This window comes from Patella vulgata, chromosome 2 (genome assembly GCF_932274485.2).
Source record: "Patella vulgata chromosome 2, xgPatVulg1.2, whole genome shotgun sequence".
In the NCBI taxonomy this organism is placed as follows: Eukaryota; Metazoa; Mollusca; class Gastropoda; family Patellidae; genus Patella; species Patella vulgata.
Window position 1 is genome coordinate 20917263 of NC_065880.2, and position 21920 is coordinate 20939182.

Consider the following 21920-nt stretch of genomic DNA (forward strand, 5'->3'; position numbering starts at 1 on the left):
TCATTGGCGATCATCGAGACCACAGCACGATATTTAGCGTTTCCACCACGCTTTTACGAGGCATGGCGATGCGGACGCGCGCTCTGAGACCATTTTCCATCGCCGTAGCAGCGCATTAAGAGCGCCACCCAGGTCTGACGGGGGTATAAAAAAAACACACTTTAATTAAATACACGGAATTTGTATACTGAATTGACTATGGATTAAAAAATTTTGTCTGGATCCACTCTGCTTTGTGCGACATTTTTTGGGCATCGATTATTATTTGTGAATGCAGCTGCAACAATCTGTTTCTTTTTTTTTTTTTTTTTTTAAATATTTTATTGACTGATAGATAATTTTTACAGTGAAAGGTATATAAGCAAATTACAATAGTAGCAATATACATATATACTATTCAAAAAAAGTAGGGGATATTTGATTTTGGGGGCATAATACTAAAATATGCAAATGACTACGAAAAAAGTCACTATAGAACCTAACAGAAGAAACATTTCCAGTTACATGTGACGCCCAAACGCACCAATAGCTACCGCATGGAATGCAGGTGATGCTTGGGATCATCATGGGGGTCCAACCCAAGATTTGCACGACTCTGACTTTGAATGTTACAGCCATTGTGGCATTGAATTCCAGGGTGGAAACATCAGTTTAATTGTTTTAGTGACCAGAAAACAAATTTTGATATGCGTCGGCTTACCCAAAATGAAAGGTTACGTGCCCTTGGCATGCTACAGATCGGCACAACACAGGCGGTTGTGGCGCGGACGATGAATGTTTCTCAGTCTGTCATAAGCAGGCTATGGTCCAGATACCGTGATACACAATCTGTACAGGACAGACCACGCTCAGGTCGACCAAGGGCGACAACTCAAGCCCAGGATCGATTTATCCGTACCTTGGCCTTGAGAAATCGTGTCATCACAGCAAATCAGATCAGCGCTCGTCTTCAAACAGACACTGGTGTGAGAGTGAGTGGCCAGACGATTCGGAATCGACTGCATAGGGGTCACCTTCGCGCCCGACGTCCTCGCGTGATCCCTTGTTTGAGAGATCATCACATTCAGGCAAGACGTCGTTGGTGTAGGGATCGTCAACACTGGGATAATCGACGCTGGAGCAATGTGATGTTTTCAGATGAGTCAAGGTTCACTGTTGATTTTTTGGACAGACGTAGGAGGGTGTGGCGTCGTCGAAACGAGCGCTTCCAAGACGTTAACGTCATCAGACATGATCGATTTGGGGGTGGTTCTGTTATGGTGTGGGGAGGCATCACTGTTGCTGGAAGAACGGCTTTACATGTTGTTGCAGGGCGTGTTACAGGCCAGTACTACCGGGACAACATCTTGGCAGTCCATGTTGTGCCGTTCGCACGACGTCATGGCCGCCGTTTCATCTTCCAGGATGACAACGCAAGATGTCACAGGACCAGGATCGTTACAGGTTACCTCCAACAACAGAACATCACCACATTACCTTGGCCAGCACTGAGTCCCGACCTCTCCCCCATCGAGCATGTATGGGACATGCTTGGACAGAGGTTACGTCAACGTCAACAACGTCCTGCCAATGTCCAAGAACTTGCTGCTGCGTTGCAACAGGAATGGGACAATCTGGACCAAAATGACCTTAGACGTCTCATTAGGAGTGTGCCACGTCGGATCAATGCTTGTTTGGCAAACAGAGGAGGATTTACCCGTTACTGACTTGGTTGTGATGCTGTGGTAACTTTGCTGTTTGACCCCGGGTATCATTTTACCCTTATAATGGTCAGTCTGTGACTTACTTAGTCTAACGATCATTTGGAATAAATCGATGAATGTGAACTTCATTTCATTTTGTCATGTGTTTCTTCGTCAGTTTCATTAGGTGACTTTAATAACACTTAAAAATCAAATATCCCCTACTTTTTTTGAATAGTATAATATTGAATAATATTAACATATTTATACATACATAATACAGTTACATTCGCTTAGTTATCAATATTGGCCTGTTTATAAATTACTATGGTCGATGATGTTTGTTAAGTATTCCCATTTTTTGATAGATTCGTTATTTAAGTTAAGTTCTAAATTCGCTCTTGATAAAAGAAACGCTAAATAACTTTCTTTACATGGAAGTTTTTCTGATAATTTTGATTTTAATATATAGTATTTAGTTAATATGATTGCATGGTTTAAGAATAGTATTTGGTTGGGATAATTAAATTTAGGCAGGTGGTCATGCAATTCGTATAAGCCAAGATGTATTACAGAGGGACAAAGATTACTATAAATGTTATTTATACTCAGGATATTGTGAAGTATTTTCCATAACATTTGTGAGTAAGAGCAGTAAATAAATAGATGATTAACGGTTTCAATGCTTGATTGACAAAAGTCGCATAATGTTGTAGACACTTTACCAAATTTGTATAATTTAGAATTTGTGTATATTATCCTGTGAATGTATTTGTATTGAAACATTCTAGTTTTTGTGTCTATACATGACAAATTTATCAGTTTGAATATTGATTTGGTTGTGATGTCGTCAATCGTACATCCAAGTTCGTCTTCCCATTTGTATATCGAGTTTGGTTTAACGAAGTCAGAGTTTATTCGTTTGTAATATACATCTCTTGGTTTTAAATCTTCATGATTCATCTTATAAAATTGTTTCAAATTTTTCATAATGTCGTTTTGTATTATTGTTTTGTAGTCTTTTTTGTTACAGTTATGGATTCCATTATCGTCTAAAAGGGTGTTTTTATTTATTTTTAAGCATTTTGGGAGTTCATTTGGTGTATATGTTTCTAACGGAGAATTTATTATGTCAGCTACAAATTAAAAAATAGTGTATTATACTTTTGTATTAGGGTTTTATTATAGTTATCTTTTGTTTCTAAAATTTTGTTCATGTACATTACTTGGTTTTGTAGTTGTATATGTTGATCTATATTACTGTTATATATTTTAAACCAATTGGAGAGTAGTTGTGTATAAAACGGTGAGAATATCGTAATCTGTTTTTGATCATAGTTACCGGATAATAATAATAGAGGGTCATAAGGAGATATAGCGAAAGAGAAAATATCCTACCAAAGCTGCTGTTTTTGGCTAAATATTTTTTTTATCCAGAAAAAGGATTTACATGTTATATGTTCCTTTAAATTCACCATTTTTAAACCACCGGAAGCATAATCCTTACATATGACCTCACGCTTGATTTTGTCCTTACCATTCCATAAGAATTGGAAAAATATCGTATTCAATTCATCAATAGTTTTGTCAGGTATATATAAGGATTGTGATAGTGTGGACAGGCAAAAATTGTTTATAATAATAATTTTACCACTTAATGATAGGTTTCTGAAAGACCATTTGTTGTTTAACATGTTTTTGATGTGTTCTAGTTTATTGTCAAAGTTAAGTTTGTTTCGGAGGTTTGTGTTAAATGAGAAATAAATTCCTAATATTTTTATGGCTGTAGAATTTACTGTCAAATTGAAATGTATTGCAAGCTGATTTAATTTTTTGCTGCTTGAGTTTAGATTGTAGGCTTCAGTTTTAGAGTAGTTGACAGAAAGACCAGAATACAGCTTGAATTGATTTAAAACTTCTAGAAGGTGACGTCCCGACTTAAAATCCTTTAGCCAACAGGTAAGATCATCGGCGAAAGCAACAATTTTAGCACCGTTTTGTCCAAAACTTATCCCCGTGATATTCCCGTCGTTTCTTATACATTCGCATAACGTCTCGATAATTAAATTAAATAGATTTGCGGACATCGGATCTCCTTGTCTTACACCGCTTAAAATCGGAAAATATTTGGTAGTGTAACCATTGTTTATTACAGCACATTCTATGTTTGTGTACAGAGTTTTAATCCAACGTATAAATTTTCTTTTGAAGCCAAAATGGCGTAATACTTTAAACATATATGAATGGGAAATTGAATCGAAAGCTTTATTGAAATCCACTGCCAACAGAAAGCCTGTAATACGCCTTTGTTGAGCTAAGGAAAAGCAGTCGTCTAGAATTCTAATATTTTCATAAATATGTCTTCCAGGCACCAAGTCGTTTGATTGGGATGAATTAGTTTTTCTAAAAAAGGTCTCAATCTAATGCATAGCGCTTTACTGGCTATTTTTATATCAACATTTGTTAAGGTAATGGGCCTCCAGTTATTTAACTCGTATTTGCATTTATTGGGTTTAGGCAGAAGTTTGATGATAGATTGCCGTTGGATAACTGAAAAGGAGCCGTTTTCAAATCCTTCGTTCAGGGAGTCCAGAACAAGATGTTTGATTACTGGCCAAAAACAGGAGTAGAACTCTGGAGTCAAACCGTCGTTTCCAGGCGAAGTTCCATTTTTAAACGAGTTAATCGCCTTTTGACACTCTTGGTCATCTAGCTTGTGCTCGAAACAGTCTGCTTCAAAATCCCCAAGTTGTGGCAGAGAGAGATTAGTTTTATCAATAAATTTTTCGATGCCGCATAGTTTTGTTACCTTTTCTGAATATAAATTTTTGTAATATATTTCTATTTCGCCCATTATTTGATTAATATTTTGAATAAATTCATCGTTAATTTTCAATCTGTTTATTGTCGTAGAGATCTGTGTCTGTTTTTCTAAATTTAAAAAGAACTGCGTATTTTTGTCACCTTCAGTATAGTACTGTAATTTTGACCTAAGTATTGCCCCTTCTGCTTCATGGTTGTAAATTGAATTTAATTTGTGTTTGACATCATTGTACTCTGTCATATACTCTTCGTTTTCTTCGTTTTCTATTAATTTTGTTTCAAGGTTTTCAAATTGTTGTATAATATCGTCGAACCGTTTGTTTTTGTTTTGTATACTTAATCGTGCATAGTTTGATTTTATACTTTACATAGTCCCATAGTCCACGCTTATCGGAGGGATTAAAATATTCCTGTTTCCATACTTTTAGTTCAGAAGAAATTAATGCCTGATAAATTTTATCTGTTATAAGGGTAGAATTAAACCTCCATAGGTTTGGGCCCCTTTTATGTTTGCAAAAATTTAGACATATCTGTATTGCAGAATGATCACTAAAGGTACATGGAATGATTGTTGAAGACTTTATGTTATTTATCGTAGATTCAGAGACTAGCCAAAAGTCTATTCGGCTGTGAATTGCGGGTCGTTTTTGTTTCCACGTAAACTGTTTGACGAGAGGGTTAAGGTTTCTGAATATATCAATAAGATCAAAGTTATTCATGATTTTGAAAATTTGGTTCTGCCCTTTCTTTTTAAGTCGATAATTTCCACCCATTCGGTCGTATTCTTTATCTAGAATGTTATTAAAATCTCCTCCGATGAGAACGGTTGTAATTTTATTATTAACTATTTGTTTTATTTCGTTCTGTAAAATTTGGAAATATTCATTTTAATCTCTGTCATTTATTGGACTGTATGTATTTACAATTGTGTATGATTTGTCTTCTATGCTAAATCGTGCTATATTATAGTAACCATTTTTGTCATTATTATGGCCAATGAAGTCAATGTTCGTTAAATTTGAACCACAAAGGATGGCGGTGCCCGCCGAGTTACTCTTGCCATGCGCATAAATGATTGTACCTCCCCATTCATCGGTCCACAGCTTTTCGTCACCTAATGTACTGTGAGTTTCTTGAACCAGTATAATATCAAAGGCTTTGTCTTTTAACCAAATGAAACATTTTCTTCTTTTAATTTTATCCCTGAGACCGCGAATGTTAATAGATACAATTTTATATGTGATAGTCATTGTTATAGAGAGTTAAACTTGGATGTATTAAAATAAATTGTAATATATAATTTGTCATTGTTGCAGTTGCTACTTGATTAAAGTTTTTACATAAGATAATTATTTCATACCAGTCAATAAAGAAGAACAATTTAAAATGAATAAATAAATTTGAAGAAAATACTAAATTTGACATCTTACTGCTGTTTTGCAAGATACTATTGTATGGGCTCTAATGTTTTACCGTTGATTATATTATTATCGAAATTCAACTTTTTATGTAGTGGATTTGGTGATCGAATTAAAGTTATCTAATTGATTACCTGTAAAAAAGAGGTAAGTTTCGCTACCAAAATAATTAAAATTATGCTAGGGCATTTTGTGTTCAGATAGTTATTATTACCAGGTACATTATAATATCAATTCAATAACAGGTTTGATCTACCCAAGTGTAGGTATTCTTACCATGTATATTATATAATTTCAAATATATTTACTCAAGGTTAGTCAATGTTACCAGGCAGGTTATATTATCAAACCGGGCCAGGTTTCATATACGCAAAGATAAGCATAATTACTAGGTAAGTTATAATAATAATTACATAATAGGTTTGATGTACACACATTTTTGCCAGGTAAGTTACAATATCGAATCTATTTACTGATAGTTAGTCATTGTTACCAGATAGGTTATGATATCAAAACCTCTTTAGGTGTGATATATACAAATATAGGTATTTTTATCATGTAAGTTATATCGAATCTAGGGTTGTTTTCATATATATTAATTTAGGTATTGTTAACAGATAATTTATAATATCCAATTTTTCCTGTGTTTCATATAAATATACATATCGCCAGACAACGGTAAGGTTTGTACATGTATATACAAATATAGACAGCTTTACCAGATTATTTATATTAAATCTATCCCCGGTATCCTAAATACATAGGCGCCAGGTTGGTTCTTATATCAAGTCCAGTCTAGATTTCTTATATACAAAATTAGGCATTGCTATCAAATCTAGGGTAGGTTTCATACATATAAAGGTAAAATTCGTCACCAAGTAGGTTATAGTACTAATCTAGTCTCAGATTGATTTCATAAGTACAACGGTGGGTATTGTTAAAAGTACCAAAAATCAGACTGGACATACTATTATCCGCTAGAATGATATTTTTTATTTTTAGTTCACAAATACGCTCAAATTTTCAAGCTTAGTTGCGTCTCCTGTCAAAAGTTAAACGTTCGTCTTGTATAGTCTTAGCAAAGACAGAACCGTTATACAACCAGGCACTCGCTATATCATCGTTGTTTTTAAGTCTGTTGATTAATTGCGCGTTTCTTTTGGTAACATCTTCGAACATTAGAATTCCTCTATCTCTGAAAACCTATTTCTTTCGCATTAGAGAGATTTTTACTTCGCTCTGAAAAAGTTTCAAAATTATAGGTCTTGGGCGGTCGCGGTACTTAGACGGGAGCCTGTGTATAGCTACTATTTGATTATCTTCTAATTGAATATCAGTAAGACTAGAAACCAAATTTTGAAAGTCAACTTTTATGTTTTCTCCCATTTTCTCCTTTATTCCCAATATTTTGTTTCGGTAATCGGTATTCAGGTCAGGTTTTCTGAACTTATAAGTCGTTGGCTTCGTTGGCTTGAAATAAATATCCAACAAAACAAATTACACCCGCGTTCGTGTAATATTTAATATGGAAATGTAATTTACAGATCATCCTTGAGGGGTAATGCTTAATCTACACCCACAGGTGTAAACTATTGTAATATTACACTGTCTGAGTGCATTAGGCAGGTTACACTACTGGAAGTGGCAACTAGTTTCCACCTGAATTGGTGTAATGTTCTACACTAGTTGGGTGTTATCGGTTTACACCACTAAAGGGTAGGAGTTACTCCTATTTAGGTGGCAACTAGTTTCTACCCGAATTGGTGTAAACAACCTTATTATTTTTAACTGTGCAGTTACTGTATTCACGGGCTGAAATAGCAATAGCAGGAAAACGCGTTTATGCTGCCGTCAAATTTTCTTGGGAAGGCTCTACACGGTAAATTCAACGCCATAGGCGCGGCCGTCTGTTAACGGGAATTATTTCGGGCATTTAACTTTAAGGTCTACCCCCCCCACCCCAAAATCCATCGGGCCCATGCGGCTATGAGGGACCCCTTCCACCTCTTTCTTATAAGCGTGTTAGAGACAACAGGTTTGGTCGGATTGTTTTTTAAACTTTGTGTGGGGCCGTGAGAAGATTAAACCTATTGAAGTACTGGAATTGGAAAGTATAAACCCTGTTGATGTTCATCAGCACTCTAAGATTTTCTGTTACAGCTGCGAACACGATAGCGATTAGATTTTTTAAAGGGTCCTTATTAATATTGGTCTACATCTAAGTTTTGCTTTCTCATAAGCTACAATTAACAGGAAATAACACAACAATTTGACAGATTACCGTTCCGAAGTCATGGTCTTTGACTCCAAAACGTGTACGCTCATGGAAACTGTTGCAATCTAGGTGTGGTCAGGGTTTTTTTTTATCAAAGGTTACAACCCATTGATTATGGTCGCGTTTAGATTTCGCTTACCTCCCTAAAACATTTGAAGCGGTTTTGATGTCACGGTTCTTAAAGGCTGTTGGTAAGCGTGTGTAAACTTCTGTCTCGAGTGTAATGCAATGTCTTTGTTACAGCTGCATTAGTTACGTTTTTGAAATAATTTTAGTTAAGAACAGGGTATTTTTAAATATCGTAATAGTGGGGTAAATGCCCAAATATGCCGAAGAAAATTGCCCTGGTTACGAGTGGAGTGGTTTAGCAGAATGTTTAAAGATTGAATCACATAATTGCGCTTTTCACTGCGTACTAACCACAAGACTTCTGATATTTATTTTACTTCCTGCTGATTAATATTCCCTAAACCATGTTTTAAACAAGTATTCCCTGGTTAAACATTAAACATACATTAATTAATAATAATTAATTTTTCTTTAGTAATACCCAATAAGGAAATTTGTCTTTATTAATTTAGCCATTAAGGAAAACAGTCCTCAAACAAAGTAACGTAAAAGTGAACATTTCCTTATAAATATAGATATGAGGAAACTTATTGTTACGAATGCTGAATATGTTGCGTTATGTAGCTTACAAAATGCATTTTCATCGCAAGAGTCGTTCGGAAATCAATGACTTTGTACACAGATAGGTTACAGTGAAACATCGCAAAAATGTTACTACTGTCGATTTGAGCCACTTAAGGTCCGTTCATACTACATCCGTATCCGTATCTGTAAATACGTGCGTGAATACGTACTGGTATACTTTAGTCATTTTTAGAGAAAGGGTTGAAATAGAATCCGGCACGTATTGCACACAAAAACAACTGCGTCCGTTAAGCCGGATTGATTGCTCCCAGGGCGTATTTTTGTAAAGTGCGTCCGGCATTTCGGCTAGTGAGCCGAGCTTTAGCCAATCAGCGAGTACTTTCCCTTTATTACATCATCTCCCCAAATAGAAACTCAATCATTCCAATAAAAGCCTGGCCTTGTGTGCTGTGGATTTGTGTAGTCTTGTGAAGAACACAACATGGACAAGTCATTCGGAAATATTGTCTGAATTGGTCCGGATAAAAATACAATTCTTGCACCAGGTGGTGGTATTCTCCATATTTCTTCCTTCTTTGTAACAGTTTATGGACCCCTACTCTCTTTTTTCTCTTTCGTCTTTTTGTCCACAAATACAAAAGAAAGACTTCCTCTGTGTCACTGTCAGACTCCATGATTGCAAATGACAATATGTTATCTCTGACAGACAATTCAGCCTTGAAAGCCGGACGTTTTCGCGTTTTCTATTTGAACGGCAAAACGCGGATACGGATGCGGATATGTTTATGGATACGGATGTAGTATGAACCGAGCTTTACGCAACGGCATGGTATGCACGTGCAAAAGGCACAGCAAGCACCAAAAGTTCAGGGTCTTCAGTTCTGCTTCACTTCGGTTAAAAGTTTAAAAACAGATTTTATAATGCCAAGACTGGGCGAAGCTAAGAGGAACAACGCCATCGGACGATTGCAAGCAGGCGAGACCAGATCAGAGGTTACCAAAGGACGGCAACTGCTGTCTCCACTGCATCCTCAAAACCGGGACTGCGCAGGATCTCGGAACCGCCTACGAGAGGCAGGGTTACCACCAAGACGTCTTGTTAGAGGCGTAATTTTGACCAGGCAGCATCGCCAGATATAGGGTATATATGGCCTCATGAACGATGGAGGCACGTATGGTGCAACGATGAATCCCGATTCATGCTCCGCATTCTACGCCGAACTGTACGTGATGTCAAATCTAACGTTGGGGCATTCGATGACTGTCACTAAAGCTTCGGTTGCTGTTGTTTATCTGCGAAAAATTTTCAAATTGTGTTATGTCCATGTTTGAAACATCCATTGAAAATCTGGCTTTGCGTTACTTTTTTCTGAAGAGTACATCTTTACTAACATTCAACATAGTAAATTTATAAAATCCAAAATTTCGTAGCCAGTATGACAATATTGTGCACTATTTCCTTGCGTTTCTGTAGAGTTCAGAATAACTACTTATCTTGAACGGAAATTTAAATAAGAAAATGGACTGAGGCCATCAAAGTTAAACCAATGAGCAGAGCTAATGCTAGTCTAGTTAAGCCAATTGCATCGAACTGATTCGAAAGCTGGATTCTTGTTAATCGTATGCTGAACTACCCAACCAATCGTATGCTGAACTGCCTCAGATATGCAAAAAAGACTATATTGCAAATGTAATGTGTTCGATTATGATTATTTGTTTATGTAAATGTATGTACTGGAGATGGCGTTCTAAGTTGTAAAACTTGTGCCTTATCCACTTGTTAATTAGAACAATAAAATATTTTTAAATTAAACACTTGATGAGGTTAACTGTACTTAGTCGGACCCGTAGTGGCACTATGATGTGACCGAAGATATTAACCATGGTTAGTACTGTGATACAAATAAATAATTGATGTGTCATCGTCTATGTGACATTTAAATGTCACCGATGGGGGTACAGCGTGTGAAATAATACATTGGTGCAGTTTATTAACCATCTGAAACTCAATTGTGTCGATTAAATCCCAAACACTTAGATGTGGAGACGGAAATATCTACATGTACAAGGCATAGTTTTCTCTGTACAAATCCACTTTGTTGTGTGAATTGGAATGTCATACTTTCATTGTAATTCACCTTTTCAGTCTGGTTTCCCCTTGTCAGTGGGGCAAGGAAAAGGCGGCTCGTAGTTCGGATGAGACAAACAACCAATGCCCAGTTAGAATTTGATGAAGGGTTGGCACACTGTATGGCGTATACTCGTCTTCATTATCCCGGTTAGCGCAGAATAATAGCAAGTTTATCCCTATTCTATATTATTTCTTTTTTTTTCGAAACTTCTCTAAAATAGTGTTTCATAAAGACAGTGGAAAAATAGTGAATCTGTGTTATAAATCAATTCAAGCGATAGGCTGTTTAAAGAAATGAAATGGATAATGAAGACGAGCATACGCCATGTATGCAGTGTACTATGAGAGAAACGTTGCGGCAACTGTCAACGGTTCTTTTACGTGAACGCCAATATGTAAAAGAGACCTCGGCTTTTCGTCCCATTCGGACGAGGGGGGTGGATGGCTGAATGGTTAGCGTGCGCGCGCTTTATCACAAAGTCTGTCATTGATTCGACTGGCGTGGTTTCGAATCCCCGGTTGTACGTGACAAGGAGTTGGGTCGCCTGTCCAACCTCGTGGGTTTTCTCCGGGTCCTCCGGTTTCCTCCCACTGCTAAAGACCCCTATGCGCAAGCGAATTATTGAAATAAAATTGAACCATATGTTAGTCCCGAAATGACCTAGTTTGTGTCGAGTGGACGTTAAACCCCATTTCTCTCTCTCTCTCCCCCATTCGGACGACTAACAGGTGTCATTGCTAATCTCTCCCTCTGTACAACTGACAAAGGAAAGCCACGCCGGGAAATCCCGAGGAACTTTCTCGGCTAACATCGGGAGCGAACCCAAGACCTCCATGCTAGCGAGTCAACGTCTTACTCACCGAGTCACCGTGACTGTTTGAAAAAAAAAATGGGCTGCATATAAAAACAGGTAACCAAATAGATATGTAACTAATGCTTCTTCACCCGCGTCCCATGCAACATAACCGAGCCAAACAGCGACATTGGTGTCAAATCGAATATTATTCGACGACGAAAGTAATGGTGTTTTAATAACAGACTAACCTTTCTTTATAGATGAAGATTGCACTAATTGTGTTAATGTCGGGGTAATGTTACTGAAGTAGACAACATACAGATCTCTCTCATAATATTTGTGACAGCGTTGATGCCCAATTTTTCAGTCATTTTCAGTCTTTGGAAAGGTTGCATATTTCGCACAACAGACTGCACCCAAGTCTTTCTAAAGATGTTAAAGGATCGATATTTAGAAATCTCAATAAGCTTACTCGTATAGATTTATCTTTTAATAGTCTAAATACATTACCCAAGAGTATCTTGTCGATATTTGGATTTGAGTCATAATGCATTAAGAATCTTCTATATTGAGTTGACACACATGCAGAACCTTTCTTTCATTGGTATTTCCAATAATTATATTCAATAGATCTATCCAACATCAGCTGGAAAAAGCCGACAGACGATCTTCAAATTTAACTGTTGATCTTTATAATAATCGGTTATTTTGTATTTGCGATGATTTTCAATTTCTCAAGTGGATGTGTTACTTTCCGAAACATATTTAACTATAAATGTGTCTATTCAAACGCTACAGTGGTGGCTTTAAAATACAAAATTATGATCATGAATGAATTTAACATAAGCTACAGGCCCCACATTCCAGATTTCATTAATTGTGTCAGTATAACAATTATCATTTGTTTTATTATTGGATGTTTGGTGTATAGACTACGATGGAATTTGCGAGACACGATGGACACGGAGTTCACACAAGATTCATACTCGAAACGATGAGTTCTTTATTTCCTATTCGGAAGATGCCAGATTATTTGTAGATCAAACAATGAGATTAAAAGTTGAAGAAGAAGCGGGATAAAGACTTTGCCTTCATAACAGAGATTTTCTTCCTTCATTAACGATTGCTGAAGGTATAGTTACTGCTGTTAAGACGAGTAGAAAGACAATTCTTGTTATGAGTCAAGATTTTATTAAAAGTTACTGGTGTCTGTATGAAATGAATATGGCAGATATGGAAAGTCAACATACTGGACGAGGTGTGTTATTAATATTATTATATAAACATATTAAATATGATAAAATACCATCAACTGTCATGTATCAGATTAAATCACATACTTATATTGAATATCCTGATACAGACAATGATGCAGAGTAATATGGCGGACATTTTCAATGGACCGCAGAATTTCTTCATCGAATTTCAATTGCGAAGGATTCTTCTATGTCAGGCCCGCCAGGGGATGGGGGGGATGGGGTGGGGGGGGAGTTTGCGGATATGGGCTTTATCTCCCCCCCCCCCCAGTATTTTGGCCACAAGTACTCCTTTCTCCAGGTTATTGCACGCAAGTAATGGCCTGATTTTAACATATAAGTGAGACTTCTAGTACGTAGACTTTTTATTAAAACCCTGCTATGCGCTATACTGATCCCTGGGTTGAGAGGCCCAGGTTTCGAGGGTCACAATTAGTTAACTGAACAGTCGATTTTTATTTCAACCCTATCTCACTCCCATTGTATCTATGACAGATTAGGTAATTAAAACAACGAACGAAGGGATATAGTTTTTCTCACTATCTTTCTTTGTGTCCCTTATCCATCAAATAATTCACTGCTATCAGTTATGCCCAGTTGAAACAAGTGGTTGCCATGCAAGATACGCCCACATTTTGCAAGAAATGTATGAGTAAGAGGCAACATCAACAGGGCTCATTCTCTGATCCTCAGAATGGGACAAAATTTGTAGCCCCTCTGAAGGGCCAAGAGAATTCATACATATTTCACATTAATTTTGGTGAAAAGCAAGGGACTATAGATCTACAATGTAAGGTCTGATGCATACCAAAGTCGAACTCATCCAAGAACTTTTGATCCTTAACACATAGTTTAAAGGAGCTAAATCGCTACTATTTGGGACCTAGAAATTGACGATCCTATATGAGCCAATCTCTCAGAAAGTGTCTCTGACGATCTAGACCCTGGGAGCTTCCGGGGCGTAGGCGCCCCCTGAACCCTTGCCTAAAGTCCTAGAATTTTTTTTTGTCTCATCTACAATATTATACATTGTCCTTCACTACCGCAAGGCGCAATGGAGAAACCAAGAGATAAAATCCCTGGAAATTTCGTTGACCAAAACGAGGATCAATGGATATAATCATAGTATTGAGAGGAATATGGCCGATAACCCGACAACCCGAAAACCCGACATCACGACATTTTAACTCATCACCACGACAACCCGCCAACCCGACATTTTAACCCGACAATACATTTTTTTTTCACCCAAAGCCACGACATTAAAAATGTCGTAATGTCGCGTTAAAATGTCCTATGTCGGGTTAAAATGTCGTGATGTCGGGTTGCAGGGTTATCGTGGTGTCAGCCACCATAGTTTATCTAGCCTCTTCAAAAATTAAAACACGACTGTACTTGAGTTATGAATAAATACAAGTAGGCCATGCAGTAGCATATTTACCGTCTTTATGTAAGACATATTGTTCAGCTGTAGTTACATTGTGAACAATATTAAGTCGTTCAACTGATATCATGCGCTCAGTACATTGTGCTGCCAATGTACGTTAAGCCATCCATAGCTACCTCTTTTGACCTATATAGTGTATTAGAAATATACCCTTCTATACACTTTGCGATGCGTCAAGAGAAAATGGATTTTAAAGAAATTATAAAGCATCTCGGAGATTTTGGACCTTATCAGAAACGGCTGTATTATCTGTTATGTTTTGTGTCGTCATCCTGTGCTATTCAAGTTTTACTTACTGTTTTTACTTTTGGAATTCCGGAGTATAGGTAAGACATATTATATAAATAATGTAGTGTTGCTATGTGAGAAAGCACGATCACATGTATGTCGGTTGTATAATGTTTTCTTCATTTCAAGATGCACCCCTCCCGACCTTAGAAATGACACTTTTCACACAAGAGGGGTAAACGGGTCATCCTCAGAGTTTGAATATGATAATAAAATATATCAACAATGCACAATATCAACACGGGCTACCAACAACAACTCACTGGAGAATGTAACAGAATGTGATGGATGGGTCTATGATGAATCTGTATTCCAATACACCATTATTTCACAAGTAAGTTTAGTGATTAAAGTGTGTAAATTAAAAACATCTATATTAATTTGTTTTTTCATCTTCAAATTTGCATTATTTACTTGATTAGAGATTCCATGTCGAAACGTGGATCTGCAATAGATAGTAATTGTAGTCAAGAGAGTTTTGTCTATTTAGGTTATTATTATCAATGATTTCTATAACGACATGTATATACAAACCATGCAACTTTATACAAACGTAGCTTCTAGTACCAAGGTATTAGACAGTTACCGTAGTTTCGATGGTGTTACTGATAGTGGCATAAATGATTTACCAGAAATTCTGTTTGAGGTTAACAACACCGGTAGTTAGGACTAAAATAAACTTTATCTACAACAGAAGAACAGAATTGGCTGTAAGGAAAAACTCATTATGACAATTTATATTATCACCCCTGTTGCTCTCAGATAAATTACTTTAAGCGACTCCCAGATACTTTAAGAGACTATCAGATACTTGAACAGACACTCAGATATCTTTAGAAACTCTCAGATACTTTAAGAGACTATCGGATACTTTACGAGGCTCTCAGATACTATGATAGACTAACAGATACTTTACGACACTCGGATACTTTAAGAGACTATCGAATACTTTGAGAGTCTATCAAATAGTTTAAGAGACTCTCGGATACATTGAGAGGCTATCAGATACTTTAAGGGACTCTCAGATACGTTATGGGACTCTCAGATACGTTATGGGACTCTCAGATACTTTAAGAGACTCTCAAATATTTTGAGAAACTACCAGATACTATAAGAGACTATCCAATACCTTTAGAGAAATGTTTTTTGGGTTTAATCTTATACAAATTAAATTTCTAGATGAATTTAGTCTGCGAGAAAACCATATGGAAATCACACGCCCAGATGCTTTTGGCGGTCGGACAGTTAATTGGGTGCGCCCTTGTGGGGCCCTTATCTGATAGGTGGGTTACATTTTGTATTATTGTAGAATGGGATGCTTAAAGTTCCAGAATACTAACGTTTACGGGTAAATAATATTCAAGGAAGACAACCACAATACGGCCGTTAACAATAGTTGAAATAAAAAGCGGCAAGAACCCGTTGTTCATGCGCGACAGAAACAAAAACTAATTTGAAAAATAACATTTCTGATTAGACTGTGTACAAAAATGTCTGCAAACTTAAGTATCAGATTTTCCTCGCCCTGTAATCATCTGGGTTTTTTTCAGATTTGGAAGGAAGAAAACACTATGTTCCTTTTTGATTTGTCTGATTGTAACTACAATATTCGTGGTGTTGTCGCCTAATATCGTCGCCATTCTTACATTTTATTTCTTTATTGGTACTGCTATCACAGGAACATTTACGCCAGCATTTATATTGGGTATGTGTTATCATAATGTATTTAAAAACATTGAGCCTTGAGTTGATAATTAACCTTTTGTGCAAGCATTTATACCTTTAGTGATTACATAATATATTATAGTGAAAAATAACGTTACAGCGCCAAGCAAATGCGCCATTTCATTCAATGCGGTACATCAATTTTAGCCCACCTAGCCAAACACCCTGTAATCAACCTAAGGCGGCTTGGGCGTCTTAAATGGGGGTGATTTAGACAGTTTTCATCTTTTCCGAAACTGCTTAAATGATTTCAGCTACAGTTGGTATGTTGTGTGCGTAAAGACAAATTTAGATTTAGTCCTAATATCTTAATTATAAGATATTAATAGAACTTAACTATACCGATAGACGATTAAGTCCCACCGGGCTTCCGTATTTTGTATAGCTTCTTATATGACTTCTAAGATAAAAGGTAATCTGCAATAATTTTATTACAGGTATGGAACTTGTGGGGCCAAGTAAAAGATCATTAACTGGTTGTATTATTAATTATTTCTGGAGTTTTGGTAGCATTGTCTTGGCAGCGATGGCTTATTTTATAAGAAATTGGAAATATCTTCAACTCTCTCTAGCAGTACCGAATATTCTGCTACTCTCATATTTCTGGTAACATAACAAATTAAGCGGCGTAATATTACGTGGGGGCCCGTACCTGGTCATTTTTTTATAACAATTAAGGAAAGGAGTTTTGAACTGAGTAATACATTTTGATACATACATGATAGTAGAACACGTAATATTCGATAATGCTCGATATAAAAATATTGTCGAAACATTTTTTTTGATAATTTTATCCTCTTTAAAACTAAATATATAAAGCAATGTGTCTGTAAATATATATATATATATATATATATAGGTTTTATTTTGACTGACATAGGTTTATTGATGAGTCTCCCAGGTGGTTAATCAATAAAGGGAGATATAAAGAAGCTGAAAAGATCATTCAAAAAGCAGCTAAAGTTAATAAAGTTGTTATACCAGAAGGTGTTTTGAAAAAGAACACTGAGGTTACCAACAACGAGAATCAATCTATAACAAAAATATTTACCTCGTGGACCCTTGTAAAACGAACGGTCATAATTTACATCAATTGGTAAACCGCTTTTAATTTTAAAATTTCTAGAATATTTTCAACCTCAAACAAATGTCTAGTTCAGACTGTACGAATGAGGAACTTGGTAAATATATTAATGCAAAAGTACAAGTTTATAAGTTATGTGGTATAAGTTGTTCTAGAAAAAGTAAGCCTACCATATTTAGTACATGATACCCAGTATTAATCCAAGCCCGTGGCTAGCGGGGAGGGGGGGGGGGCAGCTGGCCCAGCCTTCGAAAAAAATCAGCGCAGCGCGCCCTTATCGTTTGAGGCAATACGAAACCTACGACCAACGTGCCCAAATCAAAATGGGCGGCATTGGGCGTCCAACCAATGTCACTTCGTTTTATGGACGGCTCATGATGAATCACACGATTGACAACACAACCTGATTCATTGGGCGCCCAAAATGGCGTGATCTGTGACATGATTGGTGGGCGACTTATAATGACAATATATGATTGTCGGGCCGCATATAATGCATAATGCCGAGTGAGTTGGTTGGGCGCCCACGACTTGATCAATGGGGCGCCCAAAACGGCATTTTCATAGTTCCTTTCCTCTGTTACAAACCCTTATTTCCTAACTTGTTATTTTTTTGGGGAGGGGGTTGGGGGGTCGTCAAGTGTAAGTACATCGGCGCCCCTAGAAACCCTTGCCCCCCCCTCCCCAACATTTTTGCACTAGCTACGGGCCTGTAATCTGACCTCTGTGTGTCTTTTGTTTGTTATCCAGGGCAACATGTAGTCTGACCTTCTATGGAGTAGCTCTTCATGCCAGCAGTTTAAGCGGTAACTTGTTTCTGAACTTTTTCCTGATATCTGCCGTGGAACTGCCTGGATTTATAATATGTAATGTACTCATTGACAGACTAGGGCGGCGTATCCTGTACTGCTCCTCCATGATATTTTGTGGTTTATCTTTAGTCATGACCACACTACCAATTGTATTTGCAGATGAATGTACGTACAACTATTTCGGTCATTTAAATTACATTGTTAAAGCTAAAAAGTGCACAGATAGAGCTTATCCTATCTAAAAGTCGCAGCTTAAAATATCCTACCGTTTGATCGCCAAAACAGTGTCTATTTCTATGTACTACGTTATTCTTTTAGAGCTCTGGCCCCCCCCCCTCCCCAATTTCACTGAGTGAGGTGATAAACAAGACTATTCCTGCCAAATTCGCATAGTGAGCCATAGTTTATCCAGACACAACAAAATGGATGTTCATGGAGCTTGATCTGATTAAAATACGGATCTATATTTCGTTTCGTTTTTAATACTTTCGATGACCACCACTACATGAAAATCTGACCAGTTGTAGTTGGAGATCGCGTCAGGGGTCATACGATCGACTTGTGACCCGATGACGACAGACATTTGATTAATCAATCAGCGTTGATGTTTCAAGATGGTATTTGTTTTGTTTTCGCTGCGGATGTCTACCCACAGTTCCGTGCACGTACCCCAATAACTCGCCACAGCAGACAGTTTCATTGGCTAACCCACCACATCTTCCATATTCTAGTGTAGTGAAGGCAAGTAAAACAAAACGAAATCGGATTGTTTATCATTATACTTGGTTCATTTTGAAATGGCTATTTTTATGATTACATGATTATAAATGCGATGCAGGGGTTTCCACTGCACACTTCTAGCACGTAATGTCCATATTTTCTGATGGAACATTCGGAACATTAGAATGTTTCACAGCATTTGATAGATTAGCTGTGTGGTGCATCCTGTAAACCTCACAATAACTTATAATGATATAAATATAACATAAATACACACCAATAATTTGTTTTAGCTTTCAGCTGGACAGTCACCCTCCTGGCAGTACTAGGAAAACTTGGAATTACTGCAGCCTTTGCTAACTTGTGGATATATACATCTGAATTATTTCCAACAGTTGTTAGAAATTCAGGTGTAGGATCTAGTAGTATGATGGCTAGATTAGCAGCAACATCTTCACCATACGTTGCTAACCTTGTAAGTATCCATAGAAAAGATTACAGATTCTAATTGTAAAGGACATTTTACGAATTGTTTTCATCTTTGTGGGTATTGTGCAGAAACGATATGAAATGGATAGTTTACAAGCACGGATCCAGGAATTTCCCGTTGGTCGGAAATTGTTTTGTACTTTCAGAAAAGTCAAAGGAAAGGGTCATTGTCCAGGAGTACTTGTGTTTTGTTTCTTTTTTTAATTTCGTTTATTTACTATTAATTTTTATCCGGCTTGGGTGAGTTTCTTCACTCCATATTGCGTATATTAACATTTGTATTATTTTGCCAAATAACAGTAAACATTGTCGTTAAATCAAGTATGCGAGTAATATGAAAATATAAGAATCGAGAAATTAGTTATAGATACAACAAAGAAGATGGGGTCAATGAGAATAGTCATTTTTTTTTTGTGGCAGTGTTCATGTTATATAGTGGGTGAATACAAGCAGTTATGTTAGCTACCTCAAACCGTTTTGATTATTACATGTGATTCCAGTAGAGGTGTACTTTATAAATCAGTTTTCTATTTCCGAGGCTTATCAATGTATATATTGCATTATTTCAGGGATTGATGATACCTGGTGCTATAGGTAAAGCAGCACCTATGATTATATTTGGAATAACTTCAATAATAGCAGGATTACTGGCCTTACTCTTACCTGAAACTAAAGGTCGTTTTTTACCAGAAACTATCGAAGATGCTGAACAATTTACAAAGTAAGAACACTTTTTTATACCATACAACAAAATGTTTCTGGACCAGGGATGTGAAATTTGCAGCCCTAAGCCTTACCCTAACCCTAACCCCACATATTACGTCATATGTGCTAGACCGTTATTGGTTTGACTGGCTTCAGCGACGATGGCACTCAGATGGTACCGTGTCTATATGGTAAGAAAATTGGTTCATCACGTTACTTCGTTTGTGTGTCATTTAGGTAATTCACTGTTAGGATGCTCTTCAATAACCCCCAATGTTGTGCATTATTAGTATAAATCTTTGACTTGGTATTTTTTTTTCTATTTATCTATTATTATTAAGTATATTGATTATAATTTTGTACACGGGGTACTGATTTACTAGTGAAAATGTCGAGTTTAAATTGTTTTGATAACAGAAAAGGGTAAGATACCCAGCCAAAACCAGGTGCTGGTTGTTCAGCGCCCAATTGACCAGATTAGTGACTTGAGAATCGTTTAAATTTATATTCAATGTTTGTTTTGGTATTTACAAGTTTAAATTTATGCTTTATTGCAGGTTAAATATACAACATGAGAACGCCCGATTAAAAGAAAACTCAAATTCAGAAAATTATACAACCCACATGTAATATGAAATAAAAATATAACATGATGTTATTAAAACATCATGTTGACTGTAAATTATTTTATATACCTCCTCTCATATTTTAACGAATATACTTCAATCACATATATTCAATTAAATATACTTTGTTTATCTCTTGCCAATAACCGTACCCCCTACAATGGATAAGAATATATTGATACGCTTCGCTCCTAAAAGTTCCATCAGCGATGTATTTCTTTGGTGATCTTTAGCAAATAAAATATAAATTAGGATATTGTAATGTACATTTTGAAAATACAGTTAAAACTTTCACTTTATATCAGTTGATAATTGGTTTTAGTATACAAAGTGGCTTAATAAATAACACTGATGAAGCTCTCGGGCTTTTGATTCCTCACTACTACTACTACTACTATTACTACTACTACTACTACTACTACCTACTACTACTACTACTACTAATAATAATAATAATAACAATAACAATAATAATGATAATAATAATAATAGCTTGAGGTTAGCGTCCACTTCCACCTGGGGTGATATCGCAAGCAAGATTCAGTTATCCAGAAACAACTGCCGTTTTATTCATAGCTCATTAAACATGGGTACAATTAATAATATTAAAGAGTAAACATGCCGTCAATTAGGTTAATATGGGAGAATGCTATGGGTGTTAATATATGGGTGTCTATACAAAAAGGTATATGTATTGTATTCGAATATTGTATCTACCTGAAAACCGTATACGGGGTTGAAAATAATTTTTATATAAACATAACATTATAAAATGAATCTGGGTTTCTTTTTTTCTTGTCTGGTGTGTGTTTGTGTTAGGTGTGGGGGGGGGGGCTTTATATATTTTAACTACATATCTCCAGATAGCAACCAGTAGCAACCAGTGTCTTATATCTGTAACTACAAAACTCTGTGGACACCAGTCTCTTGTGTTTAAATTTTCTCTGAATTCAGCACCTTCAATTCCTCACCTTTGTCCATATCGTCA

General features: G+C 36.5%; 1 protein-coding gene across 3 annotated transcripts; it reads left to right on the plus strand.

Annotated features, from left to right (window-relative positions):
- The first annotated feature begins 14557 nt into the window (after nucleotides 1-14557).
- Nucleotides 14558-21709, plus strand: LOC126811890 (organic cation transporter protein). Of its 3 annotated transcripts, XM_050537918.2 has the most exons (10): nucleotides 14558-14809; nucleotides 14901-15105; nucleotides 15951-16054; nucleotides 16322-16476; nucleotides 16934-17102; nucleotides 17377-17592; nucleotides 18331-18557; nucleotides 19406-19587; nucleotides 20171-20322; nucleotides 20864-21709. In XM_050537918.2, exons 1-10 carry the CDS (start codon nucleotides 14574-14576, stop codon nucleotides 20934-20936), a joined length of 1719 nt encoding a protein of 572 aa, XP_050393875.1. In that variant the 5' UTR covers nucleotides 14558-14573; the 3' UTR covers nucleotides 20937-21709. The 3 variants fall into 3 exon arrangements, with proteins under 3 accessions (XP_050393875.1, XP_050393876.1, XP_050393877.1); XM_050537919.2 differs by lacking the exon at nucleotides 17377-17592 and having other exon boundaries at nucleotides 14569-14809; XM_050537920.1 differs by lacking the exons at nucleotides 14558-14809; nucleotides 15951-16054 and having other exon boundaries at nucleotides 14822-15105.
- The last annotated feature ends 211 nt before the right edge of the window (nucleotides 21710-21920 follow it).